Below are 16,512 nucleotides of genomic sequence, written 5' to 3'. Positions count from 1 at the left end.
TCACTTCGCTTCTCCTCTTATTTTCTTCTCCTCTCCCTCCATCTCCACCTCTTCATTCCTCTCTCCACCTCCTCCTTTTTCTTTTCCTCTCATATTTCACCTCTTCCTCTCCTCCTTCGTTCTTCACCTCTTTCCTCTCCCTCTCCTACGCCATCTCCTCCTCTTCTCTGTCCTTCTCCATCCCTCTCCCTTTCACCTGTAATTTCTTAATCACACCTTTTGTTTTCCAGTTCTTAATTACTCCTTTATGTGTCTGTTTGTCCTCTTAAATTCCCTCCCCCTTGAAATTGTCCTGGAAATAAGGGCTGCGTCACGTTTTCTTTCCTGTTGTCTTTGTGTGCTATTGTTCTGTGAGTTATTGTTTTGTAATTGGTTTTATTAATTGACTTTTTTTTTTTACTCTCATTCCGTTACGCAAGATAATTTCACGTCTCGCGTTTGTTATCTTGCTTCTTTCACTCTTTCGTATTAGGGTTGTTGGTGTTTGGTGTTGTAATCTTTTAGTTTAGTCATTTGTTTTGCTTTTTTATGGACCATATGTAAAAATTCTCTGCACTAAAAGCAATATATGGAATTTTTTTGTCAGCATGCGTAAGAAATAGAAACAGAATCAAAGCATATTTTTTTTTTTTTTTTTTTTTTTTTTTTTGCAATTTCTGGCTATAGAACAGGAAGTCATGTCTCAGAATGGCTTGTAATTAAGGACAGATGTGACAAACAGCGGTGAATGTGTTAAGTTTTATCATTTTTCTCTTAATTTACTTTTTTTTTTAATGGTATTTTTTATTCTCATTCGCACGTACCAGAATTCTAATTAACGTTTTGGTCTGTTCTGTTATTACGTTGTTTTTTGGTATAGGTCGTCAGTGCTTTATTTATTTATTTATTTTTTCTTTTCTCATTGTGTTTGTTTATTTTCTCGACTGTTTTTTCCTTTCATTCGTGTTTTTGTAATTTGTATTCATTTTTTTTTGTATTTTATGTTATGTTTTCCTTTTTTTTTTTATGTATTAATTTTCATTCAATTTTCTTCATCTTGTTATTCTTCATCTTTATGCTTCCGTATTCTGTTGATTTTCGTTCGGTGTTTTTATTGTTATTTTTATTTTCACTTCACCCTTTTCGTAAATCATTGCTCGTTTTCTTGATTTTTTTTTTTTTTTTTTTTTTTTCTCATATAAATTTTTGCTACATCTCATCTTTTTTTTTGTTTGTGTTTTTGTTTTGTTTTCGAAGTTAATGTTTCTTTCATTTCCGTTTTTTTTTTATTATTATTTTCGAGTTTCCTACTTTTCCTCTTTCTCCTTTTTTTCTTTCTTCATGTTATTTTTATTTCTTTAAGTGTTTTTTTTTCTGCTCTTCTCTCCGTATTTTTGTTATTGCTTTTGGGCTCCTATTTTTCCTCTTCTTTTTCTTTTCATCTATTTGGAATTTCCTGCTTTATTTCTCTCTATTCCTCTTTTTCCTTTACTATATTTTTCCCATTCCTTTTTTTTTTTTTTTTTTTTCCTTTTCGAGTTCCCTCCTCCTCCTCCTCCTCCTCCTCCTCCTCCTCCTCCTCCTCCTCCTCTTCCGTCACGTCCTCTTACCGTCTCTTTATCTCCTGCGGACTACCTGTCGTAAGCCCTTCCAGCCTCTGCCTCCCCTTCGTTAAGCCCCCCACGCTAATCCTCCCTCCCACGCCCTCTCCTCCCACACATACGTCCTCCCATGCTCTCCCTGCTTCTCCCCAGCCTCTCCCTCCTCCCGTCTTGTTTACGTGACTTTTTCCCTTCTTTCTTTGACGATTCTGGTTATGCTTCTTCTTCTTCTTCTTCTTCTTCTTCTTCTTCTTCTTCTTCTTCTTCTTCTTCTTCTTCTTCTTCTTCTTCTTCTTCTTCTTCTTCTGTTTGTTGGTCAGAATCTGTCCTTTCTTTTCCTTTATTTATTTTTTATTTTGTCTTTTTTGTCTGTGATTCTCTTGTGTATCATTCGTGATTTAATTTCTTTGTCATTTTCTTTGTTTTCCTTCTTGTTCTTGTTCTTGTTCTTCCTCTTCTTGTTCTTATTCCTCCTCCTCCTCCTCCTCCTCCTCCTCCTCCTCCTCCTCCTCCTCCTCCTCCTCCTCCTCCTCCTCCTCCTTCTCCTCCTCCTCCTCGAGCCCCGTGATTGCAAACATACCTCACGTCTTTCATTTTTTTCCCCTTTAAACTCACTCCATTTAAGACGCATTTAATTTAATTACTAGACGGAAATTGCCTTTAGATTTTTTTATAGTTTCCCTTCTCCCCCTTGAAGTTTCCATAAATGCTGCAATCTCTCTCTCTCTCTCTCTCTCTCTCTCTCTCTCTCTCTCTCTCTCTCTCTCTCTCTCTCTCTCTCTCTCTCTCTCTCTCTCTCTCTCTCTCTCTCTCTCTCTCTCTCTCTCTCTCTCTCTCTTTCTTGCTCTCTCGTCATGCAAATGGGAAAGGAAGGATAAGAAAAGGAAGGAAGGTTCAGGGAGAGGAAGAGGTGAAGGAAGAAGGTCGAAGGAAGGAAGGAAGGAAGGAAGGGAAGGAAGGAGGAAGGGGTGAGCCTTGGACTTGTAAATGGAGTCAGGAGGGAAGGAGAATGGAAATGAGGCGTTGATGTAGAGAGAGAAATGGGTGAGAGTGAGCTGAAGGGAGAGGGGTGAAGGGGTGAAGGGGAGAGAGGGAAGTGAGGGGAGTGCACGCCAGGAATTAAGGATGAGGGGAAAGGGGGATTACTGTGGTAGTGGTGAGGGTATGTGTTGTTGTTGTTGTTGTTGTTGTTGTTGTTCTTGGTTGTTGTTGTTCTTGTTGCTGGTGTTGTTGTTTTTGTTGTTGTCGTTCTTTTTTTCCTCTTATTCATATTGTTCTTGTTTTCTTGTTCTTTTCGTCCTTTTTTATTATTATTATCATTATTATTATTATTATTATTATTATTATTATTATTATTGTTATTATTATTCTCATCATCGTCATCAGCATCACCATCATCATCATCATCATCATCATCATCATCATCATCATTATCATACATCATATTTCATAAGTTATATAAAAAAAAGTTCAGAAAGAAAGAATCACTTATAAATAACGATTAAGAATATGCTTATCATACCCCCATGTGTGTATTAACAATTACACTATTCATCCCTTATCAAAACAAAAAAAAAAAAAACAATTTAGAACACAATCATAAACACGACAGTTGAAAACCCAAGCACCATTAGTGGGTTTGTTACAATTAGCACGTGGGTTCCTTCATTAAAAGTAGTGGTTTGGAAGAATAATTAGTGGGGAGAGAGGGAGTAAAGAGATAGCAGTTGGGAGAGTAATTAAGAGGGGGGGTTTGAAAGCAATGCCGAAAGTACTTATTTCATTGACAGCGTGTGGTGAGTGAGGAAGGCTTCAGATGAGATGCCCAACTCCGCGCCTGCAATTCGTAACAAGCGAGGCCAGTTCGAGTTGTAATTGCACCGCGGTAATTAGATTTCGTGTGGAACAAAGGTGTGTGTGTGTGTGTGTGTGTGTGTGTGTGTGTGTGTGTGTGTGTGTGTGTGTGTGTGTGTGTGTGTGTGACATGGAGTGTTTTAATTATCTCCTCCTTCTGTGTGTGTGTGTGTGTGTGTGTGTGTGTGTGTGTGTGTGTGTGTGTGTGTGTGTGTGTACGTCATTCGTCATCTCACATTCGTAATTCTTCATTATGCTACTCATTTTTCGTCACCTAATTACGTAAAAGAACAACAGCCTTCGTATCTTTGTTATATGTATATACTGTTTTTTTTTATTTTTATTTCTAAGTCAGTTTTCATTATATTATCTTCTCTACCTAAAAAATTACACTTTTCCTCTTTCCCTCTTGCGTTCCCTCATCTTTGTCCTCTTTTGTCCTTCCCTTCTTTATCCTTCATATTATCTTCGCTTCTTCCTCCTCTCTCCTTTCTCCTTCCCTCCTGAAAATGATGCCTATTACGTTCTTCCTTCATTACTTTTCTTTCCCTTATTCTTTTCTCTCTCTCTCTGTCCTTTCTCCCTTTCCTTTGTTTCTCGTCTAAATCATAAATATCTTTCCGTGTTTTTTCCTCCATTTTTTGTCCTCTTCCTCGTATTATTCAATTATTTTTTTACGTATTTTGCGCTTCATATCTACATACATACATTTTTTTTTTACTTTTTTATTTATTTATTTTTTTTTTGCCGGTCTTTCCAACATTCATGCAGTCTCTCTCTCTCTCTCTCTCTCTCTCTCTCTCTCTCTCTCTCTCTCTCTCTCTCTCTCTCTCTCTCTCTCTCTCTCTCTCTCTCTCTCTCTCTCCCGTATCCCTTTCACAATGTTGACGGATCATTAATGTGTCAAGGGAAAAGAAACGTGTGTGTGTGTGTGTGTGTGTGTGTGTGTGTGTGTGTGTGTGTGTGTGTGCGTGTGCGGGTGCGTGTGTGCGAGAACTAAGTAGTGTTTCCTTTGCAGCAACAGGATAATAATGATATGAGGACTGAACGTTCTCTTCCTCACGACAATACAAGAGGGAAGAGCATTGCACCAGAGAGAAAGAAAGAGATAAATAAATGCTAAGAAACGAGGAACATGAGAGGGGAACGCACGTCCACACACACACACATACAAGGACAGTGTTACGCCACAGATGCTGCATGCCATAAGGGAGATACTCAATTGGTAATGTGACTATCACCTTTAAACAGCAAATAAAGGTGAATAGAATAATACTAGGAAAACCAATTGAGTGAACATTTATACACAAGGAAAATAAAGACCATTGACTCAACTAGGAAAAGACAGTACATATCTACGCTACATATCCACGGTGCATATCCACGGTACATATTCTGAACCGTATCGTCAGTCTGCCCAGCGTACCAGTTGGTGTGGTGGTTGCCGTGCCTGGGCGTGGCTGAGCACCTGAGCACACCTGGCGGCTTGGTGCTCCTGCAGGGGACCCGAGACATGTTGCACTGCACTACCCTGGTGAGTCTGCCTTTTGTGCGGGTGATTTTGTTTTAGTGTTTTGATACTGACAGATTGAGAGCTTTCTTGATTCTGTGGGTGGAGGTGCATGGGCGTTCTTAGTTGGTGGAGTGAATTGTCTGGGTATTCATATCAGTATTTTAATTGGTATTATTATTCTTATTTTGGTATTTTTAGCTTGCTGAGGGCTAGAAAAGGGTTAGAAATAGGAAAAATAATGATCAGATATTTTTTTCCTTCTTTGGTGGTTAAATGATTAAAACATGAAATAAAAGGCCTATGCGATTTTTTATTTTTTTATTTTTATTTTTTTGTTGGGAAAGAGAAGACTCCCTTAATTGTTTGATCAGCCATGAGTTGTTCCCCGTGTAAGAATCAGTCTGAGGAGTGCAGGAACTGGGGAAAAAGACCCTTAATTGTTTAGTCAGCCCTGAGTTGTGTCTGACCTTTTTATCTCGACCTCCATGTTGGGAAAGGTTAATTTTTTGCCTTAGTCATGGTGTTAAATCACTAGTCTTACCTGCCCTTGCTTCTAATACTCCCACTTATCGTTACATCACCATACAATTCACTCGATAATTAATCAATAGCTAATATTCCCACCTTCCCTGGTATTAACTGGTATTAGATAACGTAAATCTTTTATCTCTCACCTTAACTGCAGCCAAATATGAATAAAACACGTCATTAATTTCATGTACATTTCACCAGGTAATCAGGAAGTAATATTCTCACCTTACCTAGTCTTATCCTGGTATTAGATAACATGCCTTCTATCCCTCACCTGTATTTAAGTCAGGTATGAATCAGACAGGAGTCACCGGCCTTGAGGTGCGCCAGGTGTGAGGTCATCCGCGTTTGTGATAAGCATGACGATGTCGCTTGTAAAGTTAGCAGGTAAATGAGACTAATTGGTAAACAAGACAGGTGTACGTGCTCATGACGGAAAGGTGTGTGCGGCGTGCTGGCATCCACCTCTGTGACGCCACGATTGGGAGAGAGAGAGAGAGAGAGAGAGAGAGAGAGAGAGAGAGAGAGAGAGAGAGAGAGAGAGAGAGAGAGAGAGAGATCCGCCTTTCTCATTACTGTTTCTCTTTCTTTATCTTCTACAACGCATCTCTCCTTTGATTCTCCTCCCTCGCTGTAATAGTAGTCATCTTTCTTTTGTTTCTCCCCTTCTCTCTCTCTCTCTCTCTCTCTCTCTCTCTCTCTCTCTCTCTCTCTCTCTCTCTCTCTCTCTCTCTCTCTCTCTCTCTCTCTCTCTCTCATCCTTTCCTCTCCCGCGCTGCCCTTCCCTGGTGGCCGGCGGGGGCATAGTAATAGTAGTGGTTGTGGTGTGTCGGCCTCCCAACTTTGGCCTGGGGGCGAGGGGTGCCTTAGGGAGGTAGCAAGGACCCTCTCTGTTTGTTTGGGATAGGGGTCTAGTTTGTGTTACTACTGCTGCTGGTATTACTACTACTACTACTACTACTACTACTACTACTACTACTACTACTACTACTACTACTACTACTACTACTACTACTACTACTACTACTACTACTGCTGCTGCTGCTGCTGCTGCTGCTACTACTACTACTGCTACTGCTATTACTCTTTCCAGTACATCTACATCATCATTTTCTTTCTTTTCGCTTTTTCGTCTTCATCTTCCTTTTCCGCGTCTTTTGTATCCTCCTCCTCCTCCTCCTCCTCCTCCTCCTCCTCCTCCTCCTCCTCCTCCTCCTCCTCCTCCTCCTCCTCCTCCTCCTCCTCCTGCTGATACTCTTACTACAATTCCACTACTACTACCACCACCACCACCACCACCACCACCACCACCAGTACTACTACTACTACTACTACTGCAGGTTCTCGTATTCGTTAAGAGCTGAAGGAGTTGTCTCGTTACTGGCATTGTCGTGGGTGTTTACTTTGCTTTGTTGCTTTTGTTTACCTGAGGGTGGGCACATGGAGTTTGTCAAAGGAGGTGTTTGCTGCGGAGAGGCGACGTTAAGGGCTGACAACTTTCACTGTTTTGTTGAGAGAGAGAGAGAGAGAGAGAGAGAGAGAGAGAGAGAGAGAGAGAGAGAGAGAGAGAGAGAGAGAGAGAGAGAGAGAGAGAGAGAGACACTTCATCTTTCTAACTAGCTATATATATTTAAAAAAAGACACTTAAAAAATCAGCTTTAGATATTTAACCATCGAAGAAAACATTAAAATTACCGAGTTTTTATGTCAAGAACGCCAGACGAGGAAGGAGAGGGACAGAGAGAGAGAGAGAGAGAGAGAGAGAGAGAGAGAGAGAGAGAGAGAGAGAGAGAGAGAGAGAGGAGCACAAGTAGAAAGTAGCAAGGAGGTACATATCGAGGCTGAAGATGGGACGTGCACCTGCCGACTAATAAGCTACACGTGCACAGGTACACACACACACACACACACACACACACACACACACACACACACACACACACACACACACACACACACACACACACACACACACACACACCTGTTATGGAGGAGAGAGCAAGTGTGAGCGCCTTGCCATTCCTCCACTTTCCTCTCCACATCTTTCTCACTTTTTTCTCCTTTCCTTTCCACTTTCTTTCCTTTTGTTTTTGTTTATCGTTTTATCTTGTTTGGCGAGGTCAGGGTAGTGCCAGATGTGACCTTGGAATGACCATAATAAACTTGGCTTTTCTTTTATCTCCATTTATGTCTCTTCCTCTTATTTTTTCTCTCCCTCTCTCTCCTTCCTCCTCCTCCTCCTCCTCCAAGTGGCATATCTCCTCTCTCACCTCTTCCTTGGCCTATATACTTGCTTTCTCCCCCTTCTCCTTCCTCCTCCTCCTCAGTTTCTATGACTAAATTTTCTAGCTGTATTCCTCCTCTTTTCCTCCTCTTCCGTTTCTTCCTCTTTCTTCCCTTCATTGGCTTCTTCCATCTCTCTTATGTCTTCTCATTTTCTTCCTCTCCTTTTTTGCCTTTTGTTTATTCACGTCTGATGTTCTTCCTTTATATCTCCTTCCTTTGCTTTATCCCAAGTCTCTTTTTCCCTCCTATTCCCTCCCATTTCTTCTATTACTCATATTTTGTTCTCTCTCTTCTCTTAGTTCTTTCTCTCCCTTTCATTCCTGTCCCATTCACCTTTTTTTTTTTTTTTTATCGTCCCCCCTTTCTCAATCTCCTTTCTCTTCTTGCCCTATGTCTCTGTCTCTTTCTCTCCCATACCCCCCTTTTCTCCCCTTCCTTCCCCTCCTCTCCTTAAAGAAAAGACCCTCACTGACGCGTGCTTTGACTGGCTTCGTGGTTGTTTGCTGTGCGGCGAATAGTGTGTGTGTGTGTGTGTGTGTGTGTGTGTGTGTGTGTGTGTGTGTGTGTGTGTGTGTGTGTGTGTGTGTGTGTGTGTCAAGGAAGATGGTGGACGAGTTAGAAGTGAAGATGTAAATAAACTGACTAGTAGTAGAGGAATAACACACACACACACACACACACACACACACACACACACACACACACACACACACACACACACACACACACATCTTTAAGTCTGACATCTATGGACTCTGAAAACAGCCATGCCTCGTTTTATCCTCCTCCTCCTCCTCCTCCTCCTCCTCCTCCTCCTCCTCCTCCTCCTCCTCCTCCTCCTCCTCCTCCTCCTCCTCCTCCTCCTCCTCCTCCTCCTCCTCCTCCTCCTCCATGGATCGCCCTGAGGGATACTGGAGCCCCACTACTTTGTGTATATTCCCACATTCAGCTCCTCCTCCTCCTCCTCTTCCTCCTCCTCCTCCTTGCTGGTGGTATTGGGAGATGATTGTGGTAGCGTTGATGTTGGTAGTAGTGGTAGTATATAGTGTTGTAGTGGTTGTATGAAGGTTGTAATGTTGTATTGCGTTATCTTAAAGGGATTTGTTTAGATTGACAGGGTACGTTTGATGGTGGTGGTGGTGGTGGTGGTGATGGTGGTGATGGTGGTGGTGGTGGATGCTCTGTTGCCATTTTTTGATGTTGTTTTCGTCACTGTTATTGGTGTCATTGCGTCGTTAATACATGGTTCAGGATGCTGGTAATGGAGGAGGAGGGCGAGACTGGAGGCAATGAAGCACTGAAGGAAGAGGAAGAGGAGGAGGAGGAAGAGGAGTAGCAGGATGCGTATGATGACAAAGTAAGATGAGGAGGAAGTGTTTCATCAATCTCATCCCCGCGGCGAAAGAGAAAATAAATGTAACTGGACAAAAAAAAAATGAATAAAAGGAATCGATGTTCAAGCGACTAGACTCTTCATATTTTTCCTTTTCTCTCTGGCTTTTGGGTACAACTTTTTTGTCATTATTTGTATACGCTTCAGAAGGAGGGGGAGTGGAGAGGGAGAAAAAAAAAGAAATAATAAAAAATCGAAACAGTACAATTGCAAAATACAGGAAAAGGAATTTATATGCATGGAAAGAATACAGACAGACTGAATAGACATACACACAGACAGACAGACATCAGTTACATCGTTTGTTCGTTATTTCTTGCATTTCATTCAAGGGAATATCTTTCTACTTTTATTCAAATCATGAAGTCAACAATAAACTCAATTTTATTTTAGAGAAAGTTATTTCTATTACCCAACAACCGTGTTAAATTGCCTTATTTCTACCCTCATTTCAACGCGTAACTAAGAAACACACAAGTCATCTCTCAGTACCATGTCAACAGGTAACGTGAACAGGTACCCAACACACCCATTCCGTTACCTATCATTTTCCCACCGTCTTCTCACTTGTCGGGTTGTAACAACATCACACACAGCCGAATAGGTACCTTTAATAGGTAGCCAGCACAACTAACACAACCATCCCGTTACCTGTCATCTTCCCACCGTGCACGCCTCACCTGTCGCCTAATAAAAACACCTGCGCGGCATCCGTTCCCATGCGGCGTCAGGTAAGAGACGTTACCTACCTGCCCGGCCTCTCTTTGCCTCCCCTTGCTGCTCTTACGCCCTCTAGTGGCACCTGACCGAACTTCATATACCTTGTTAGTAGATGTTTCCCCTTTCCTTTATCTACTCTCGTCCCTCTACTACCCTTTGTTTGGACACTTCACTAAGTTCTTTACCTCGTTAGTGGAGTCTTGTTCGCCCCCCTTCCCCCGATTTTTTTTTCTTTTTTTTTTGTGTTGAGTGAGTGATTTTGTGGTTCTAGCGTCTAGTTGTGCCAGTTAGTCTGTGTTTGTTTGTTTGTTTGTTTGTTTGTTTGTTTGTTTGTTTGTCATTCATTCATTCATTCAGTCAGTCAGTCAGTCAGTTTCTCATATATATTCTTCTTCTTCATCTTGTTGTTGTTGTTGTTGTTGTTGTTGTTGTTGTTGTTGTTCTTCATCGTCATCATCATCATCATCATCATCACCATCTATCATCATTATCATCATCTTCTTCTTCTTCTTCTTCTTCTTCTTCTTCTTCTTCTTCTTCTTCTTCTTCTTCTTCTTCTTCTTCTTCTTCTTCTTCTTCTTCTTCTTCTTCTTCTTCTTCTTCTTCTTCTTCTTCTTCTTCTTCTTCTTCTTCTTCTTCTTCTTCTTCTTCTTCTTCTTCTTCTTCTTCTTCTTCTTCTTCTTCTTCTTCTTCTTCTTCTTCTTCTTCTTCTTCCACCACCGACTCCATTCACACATATAAGGTTCTCAAGGGCGTGGCTGGAGTAGGCGAGGCGGGGCAGCGAGGTGGGGGCCCCTGGTGGGTTCCTGACTCATATACTTACATCCATAATCACACACACACACACACACACACAAAGACAGGTACGTAAAGGTGATTTTATAAAGGTAAATAAGAAAAAAAGGTGTATTTGAAGATGAAAGTGGGATTATAAAATTTAATATAAAGTCCTATAGTAAATTTCTGAGTCCAAATGGTCACGTGGGAGACGCAGGCGTATGTAGCTGGGTGGGGAGTGGGTGGGCGCCGCCTTATAAGACGTGAGGGCGGCTTGGTGGTGGGTGGTGACGGGCGGGACTGTGTATCAAGGCCCTGTCACCACCCAGTCACCACCCCGTCACTACCCCGTCACCACCCAAGTCACCACCACAAGTCACCATCCAGGCGCGCCCGTCTTACCCTCACCCTCCTATCAAGGGCGGCCATCTGTTCCCCTGAGGCGCGTTACACCTGTGGGAAAATGTATCTCTGGTAACACGATGGTAGAAAGTCCCGCGAACCACCATGGAAAATATCAAAATACCCAGAAAATATTCCGTAAAATCCGCGTCTCATTAGTTTAGTTATAAATAAATTCGGGATGCAAAGTTTTGATGAAGCTTTGAATCATATTAAAAAGAGTATATTAATTTTTTTTTTCTTTAACTCACTGGTAAAAAAAGTAAAAAAAATCAAGTGTATTTATTTGTGGAATCTCAACTCACCTTTCATTAACCTTGCGAAGAGTCAGGTGTGTATATGAATTCACAGGAAATGCTTACCTTCCTGCTACATCACTCAGGTGGAGAAAGTAAGCACAGGTAGATGAGGGTCGTGAGAAGCCTTGTACGACCCACCCGGCAGTACCTGGGGGTCACCTGGCGTAGGGCAAGGTGGTGGTGCTATTACGGAGGCGCAGCTTATGAGGGAATAAAGGATGAATTGAGGTGTAGAGGCGAAATATTAGGAGATAAAGAGTGTTGAAGAAATAAAGAATAAATACGAAGGAATAAGGGAAATAGAGATGTATAAAGCAGGTGTAGAGGTGAAATATTAGCAAGTAAAGAGAGTTGAAGAAATAAAAGAGTAAGGTGTGAGATAATAAGGACGGAGAAAGATGAAAGAGAAGTGTTTGGTAAGATATAAAGGAGGAAGAGAGGTAGAAGGGATGTAGAAGTTAAATATTAGGGAGGGTTGGACAAATAAAGAGTAAGGTATGGGAAGATAAGGAAAGTAGGATAGGAAAGAGAAATGTTTGGATAAAATATAATGGGGAAAGAGAGGCGTAGAGGTTAAATACAAGGGAAGAAGGAAAAATAAGAGAGGATAAGATATGAAGTGATTGAGAAAATGGGAAAGGTGTAGAATAAGGTACAAGGAAACATAGAAATAAGAGACAGGTGCAAGAAGAAGTGAGAATAAGGAATATGAATAAAAAAAAGGTAGTACTTGGAATCAATATAAACGAAAAATAAATAAATAAGGAGTAAGATATAAGGAATTTAGGTAATATCAAGCCTCTCTTCACCTTAGCTAACCGTAGACACCAAGGGCTGGAGTGCACCTGCTTGCTAATTAATAGTTTTCACCTGAGCCTCATGCAGGAAGACAGGTGTGGAGATGACAGGTGTGTGAAGGCATGTGTAGGAATTATGCCAAGGTTGAAATGAGGAAGAGAGGGTGAAGGAGGGAGGGAGGAAGAGAGGGTGCGGGAGGAAGGGTGAGTGGGTGAGGGGGTGGGGGAGGCGCAGGTGTGTGACCCTCACCCTCAGACATGCCCAGACCTCGTCCTTTACTTCCCTCATAGAAGAAGAAGGAAGAAGAAAGAAAGAAAAAAAAAACAGGAAGAAGAGAAAGAAAAAGAGTTCCGGTTATATACATTTCTTTTTTGTTTGTTTTGCTTGTGTACTTTTGAATGAGGAAAACACACACACACACACACACACACACACACACACACACACACACACACACACACACACACACACACACACACACACACACACACAGAGTTGCAAATTACGCGCGCTTCAAATAAACAGAATGAATGATTTTATTTATATTTGTGTCTGGAAGCAAATATAACCTTAATCTTCGTTCACTCTTGAGAGAGAGAGAGAGAGAGAGAGAGAGAGAGAGAGAGAGAGAGAGAGAGAGAGAGAGAGAGAGAGAGAGAGAGAGAGGATCTGCTAAGCGATATTGAACCTAAGAGAGAAAATGCTAATGCCAGAAAGAGAGAGAGAGAGAGAGAGAGAGAGAGAGAGAGAGAGAGAGAGAGAGAGAGAGAGAGAGAGAGAGAGAGAGAGACAGCAGACAGCCAGACGGAGGGAAAATAAGCGAGACCGTCAGTGTTTAGCGGAGGAAAGGTTGTGAAATATAATGTTAAACCAGTCCCAGGAACCATAAGTGCTGTTTTGGCCTCACTTTGATGCGCCACAACGACCTTACTGCCTTGGACGACGCGAGAGAGAGAGAGAGAGAGAGAGAGAGAGAGAGAGAGAGAGAGAGAGAGAGAGAGAGAGAGAGAGAGAGAGAGAGAGAGAGAGAGAGAAATGAAAAGTCGAGACATCTTCTTTTATCTCTTCTTAACATTTGGCTTTCCTTTGTTGCTTCTCCTCCTCCTCCTCCTCCTCCTCCTCCTCCTCCTCCTCCTCCTCCTCCTCCTCCTCCTCCTCCTCCTCCTCCTCCTCCCCCCAGCGACGATATCTAGACACGATACCGCTGTTCTCTTTTCCAATATTGACCGGGCCCCGCCTTACCCCGCCCCGCCCCGCCCCGCCGCGTCCTCCTGACCCAATTTCCCCTCGCTGCTACGGACAGAGAGAGAGAGAGAGAGAGAGAGAGAGAGAGAGAGAGAGAGAGAGAGAGAGAGAGAGAGAGAGAGAGAGAGAGAGAGAGAGAGAGAGAGAGATCAAAGTTTTATCTCTATGTGCCTCTGCCTCCGGACGTTTACCAGGAAACACACACACACACACACACACACACACACACACACACACACACACACACACACACACACACACACACACACACACACACACACACACACACACACTTCCGGGGTCGCTTTCAATCAAGTTATATATGAAATTTATAACCCTTTTTTTATTCAATATAATCCCCATCATGTTTTATTCACTTCACCGCTTCAAAAGTAGGTTGAGGCTGGCGGAAGGAAGGAGTAAAGGAAGGAGTAGTGAGGTAGGCACGAGGCAGGTCCTGGTATAGGCAGATGGGGGGAGGGAGGGAGGTCAAGAGAGGTGGGGGGAGGAAGAGAGAAGGAGAGAGGAGAGGAAGTGGAGCAGGAGACGAAGAGAGAGAAAGAGAAGTGGGGCAAGGAAGAGAGAAATGAGGGAGGTCTATACTTGGGGACGAAGAGAGAGAGAGAGAGAGAGAGAGAGAGAGAGAGAGAGAGAGAGAGAGAGAGAGAGAGAGAGAGAGAGAGAGATGCAAGGGGTGGTGCAGAGAAGATAGATTCAGGGCCAGACAGTCAAGGCCGCTACCTATATTAATTTTGAGCTGTTTATCAAGAACCTAACCTGAGGGGAGAGAGAGAGAGAGAGAGAGAGAGAGAGAGAGAGAGAGAGAGAGAGAGAGAGAGAGAGAGAGAGAGAGAGAGAGAGAGAGAGAGAGAGAGAGAGAGAGAGAGAGAGAGAGAGTTACGTATGTCTTTACAACGAATCGGTGGAAGTAAACAGAGATCACCATATGAATTAATGACGTTTTAACCACATTTCAAAACATTCACCTCTTTATTCATTCACCCCCAGTGTATATAATAATTATTCATTCAAACGCTTATATATATATACACATACAAGTACATTCATTATTTTTTATACATATTCCACCCTGACTTTTTTTTTTATTCTTCTATTGAAAGCATCATTAGTTTTCCTTCCCTTTCAATCATTTATCTATATATTCATTTACATACAATCTATTTATTCTGTATTTTCAATGGTCAGGGTTCGGAGGTTTTCAAGATGCACGGTTCTCAAAATTCCTGAGGGACGAAAGCAAAGGAGGATTAAAAAGAGAGGCGGAAGGAGGAAAGAGGGGGAAAAAAGTTGGGTGGGGGGAAATGTGAAGGAATTTGAGGATAAAGAGGAAAGGACATGTTTGGGGCGGAAAAATGAAGGGAAAAATGTTGGTGTGAGGTCATAAAATTGTGCAGACAGAGGGAAAAATGGAAGAGGGGAAATTTTGTGAAGGATGAAAGTAAAGAATGAGCATAATGAGAGAGAGAGAGAGAGAGAGAGAGAGAGAGAGAGAGAGAGAGAGAGAGAGAGAGAGAGAGAGAGAGAGAGAGAGAGAGAGAGAGAGAGAGAGAGAGAGAGAGAGAGAGAGAGAGAGAGAGAGAGAGAGAGAGAGAGAGAGAGAGAGAGGAAATAAAAATGATGAATGAGAGAAAGGACAAGAGAATAAACGAAAGATGAAGAGAGAAAGGTTATTGAGAGGTAAAGAAGGAAGGAATGAGGAGGAGGAGTAGGAGGAGGAGGAGGAGGAGGAGGAGGAGGAGAGTATACATCATCGAAGTGTATTTTGGCGCTGTCCTCCTCTTCCTCCTCCTCCTCCTCCTCCTCCTCCTCCTCCTCCTCCTCCTCCTCCTCCTCCTCCTCCTCCTCCTCCTCCTCCTCCTCCTCCTCCTCCTCCTCCTCCTCCTCCTTCATCACATCTTCTTACTCTCTTTTTCTCCTCATTTTCGTATCCTCCTCACTCATCTGTCTCTATTAATCATCACATTTGTCTTCATTTCCCCACTTCGCAACCCCTCTCTTCCCCTCCCCTCCTTCTCTCCCTTCCCTCCCTTTTCTCACACCCTTCCTCTCCCTCCCTTTAGTAGATTTCACCTCTTCACCTCCTTTTTCTACTTCACTTTATCATGGTTACTCTATCCTCCTCCTCTTCCTCCTCCTCCTCTTTCACATCAGAAGGAAAATCTTGAAATACCACGAAAGGGAGAAGAAAAATGGTGATGATAATCGAGCGTAAACAAAGAAAAAGATAAGATAAACGAGATAATGATCAACTTGATAAAGATGATGGTGGTTAAAAAAAATTAGGAAGAGGAAGATGAAAGAAAGCAATAAAGTTGAGAGAGAGAGAGAGAGAGAGAGAGAGAGAGAGAGAGAGAGAGAGAGAGAGAGAGAGAGAGAGAGAGAGAGATAACATGGCGTGATAAATTACCTGTAATCATCTTCCTGTAGGCTTAGCGGGATAGGTGACCATCAGGTAAATGGAAGAGGCAGGTGAGAGGTGAGAGATGAACATAGGCACTGATAAATTAGAAGGAAAAGAAGAACGGAGATGAATAAGGAGAAGGGGAGGAAAGCCCAAGGATAAGAAGGGGAAATGGTCAGAAAATGTAAAGAAAGGAGGAAGAAGAGACTAAGGAAGAAAAAGATGAGATAGGAGGGAGAGGAGAATATATAGGAGAAAGGAAAAGGGGAATATGGAGAAAGGGAAAAATAAGAGAGGCTCATAAGGGGAAATAAAGTCACAGGAATGGGAAAGAAATAGAGGGGGATAAGGAAGGATGGGAGAGGGTAGTGAGGGGAAATAAGCAGATAGGAATATAGACGAAAGAGGAAGAGGGGAAAGGAAGGAGCATAAGCGAGGGGAAAGAGGAAAAGGAAAGGCTATGAAGGAAGTTGAGGCGGGAGAGGAAGGGAAAGAAGTGGAACAAAGAGGAGTGAGGGGAAGAAGTGGGTGAGAAAGGGGGAGTGAGGGGAGGGAAGTGACAATGTAAACGTTTAATTGAATAACAGGGAAGGAAAACGGATGAAGGAATTAATTTTTACTCCATTTTCCTTTTTGCTGTTATTTCTTTCTCATTTTCTCTTTCTTCCTCTCTTTTATCTCCTTATATCTTT

At 42.3% G+C, this 16,512-nt stretch overlaps 1 protein-coding gene across 3 annotated transcripts in view; it reads left to right on the top strand.

Annotated features, from left to right (window-relative positions):
- Positions 1-16,512, top strand: part of LOC135115030 (serine/arginine repetitive matrix protein 2-like) — a 258,581-nt gene that overhangs the window by 39,516 nt on the left and 202,553 nt on the right. For 2 of the 3 annotated variants that reach the window (XM_064031461.1, XM_064031460.1), the window contains exon 1: positions 4,453-4,968. The exons of the other annotated variant lie outside the window; for it this stretch is intronic. In XM_064031461.1, coding sequence (XP_063887531.1) covers positions 4,948-4,968 — 21 coding nt within the window. In that variant the 5' untranslated portion in view covers positions 4,453-4,947. Of the gene's footprint in view, positions 1-4,452; positions 4,969-16,512 lie in introns of those variants that run through there. 3 annotated transcript variants of the gene reach the window in all.

This window comes from Scylla paramamosain, chromosome 28 (genome assembly GCF_035594125.1).
Source record: "Scylla paramamosain isolate STU-SP2022 chromosome 28, ASM3559412v1, whole genome shotgun sequence".
Lineage (NCBI taxonomy): Eukaryota > Metazoa > Arthropoda > Malacostraca > Decapoda > Portunidae > Scylla > Scylla paramamosain.
Note: the sequence above shows the minus strand (reverse complement) of the source record. Positions and strands in the feature narration are given on the sequence as shown.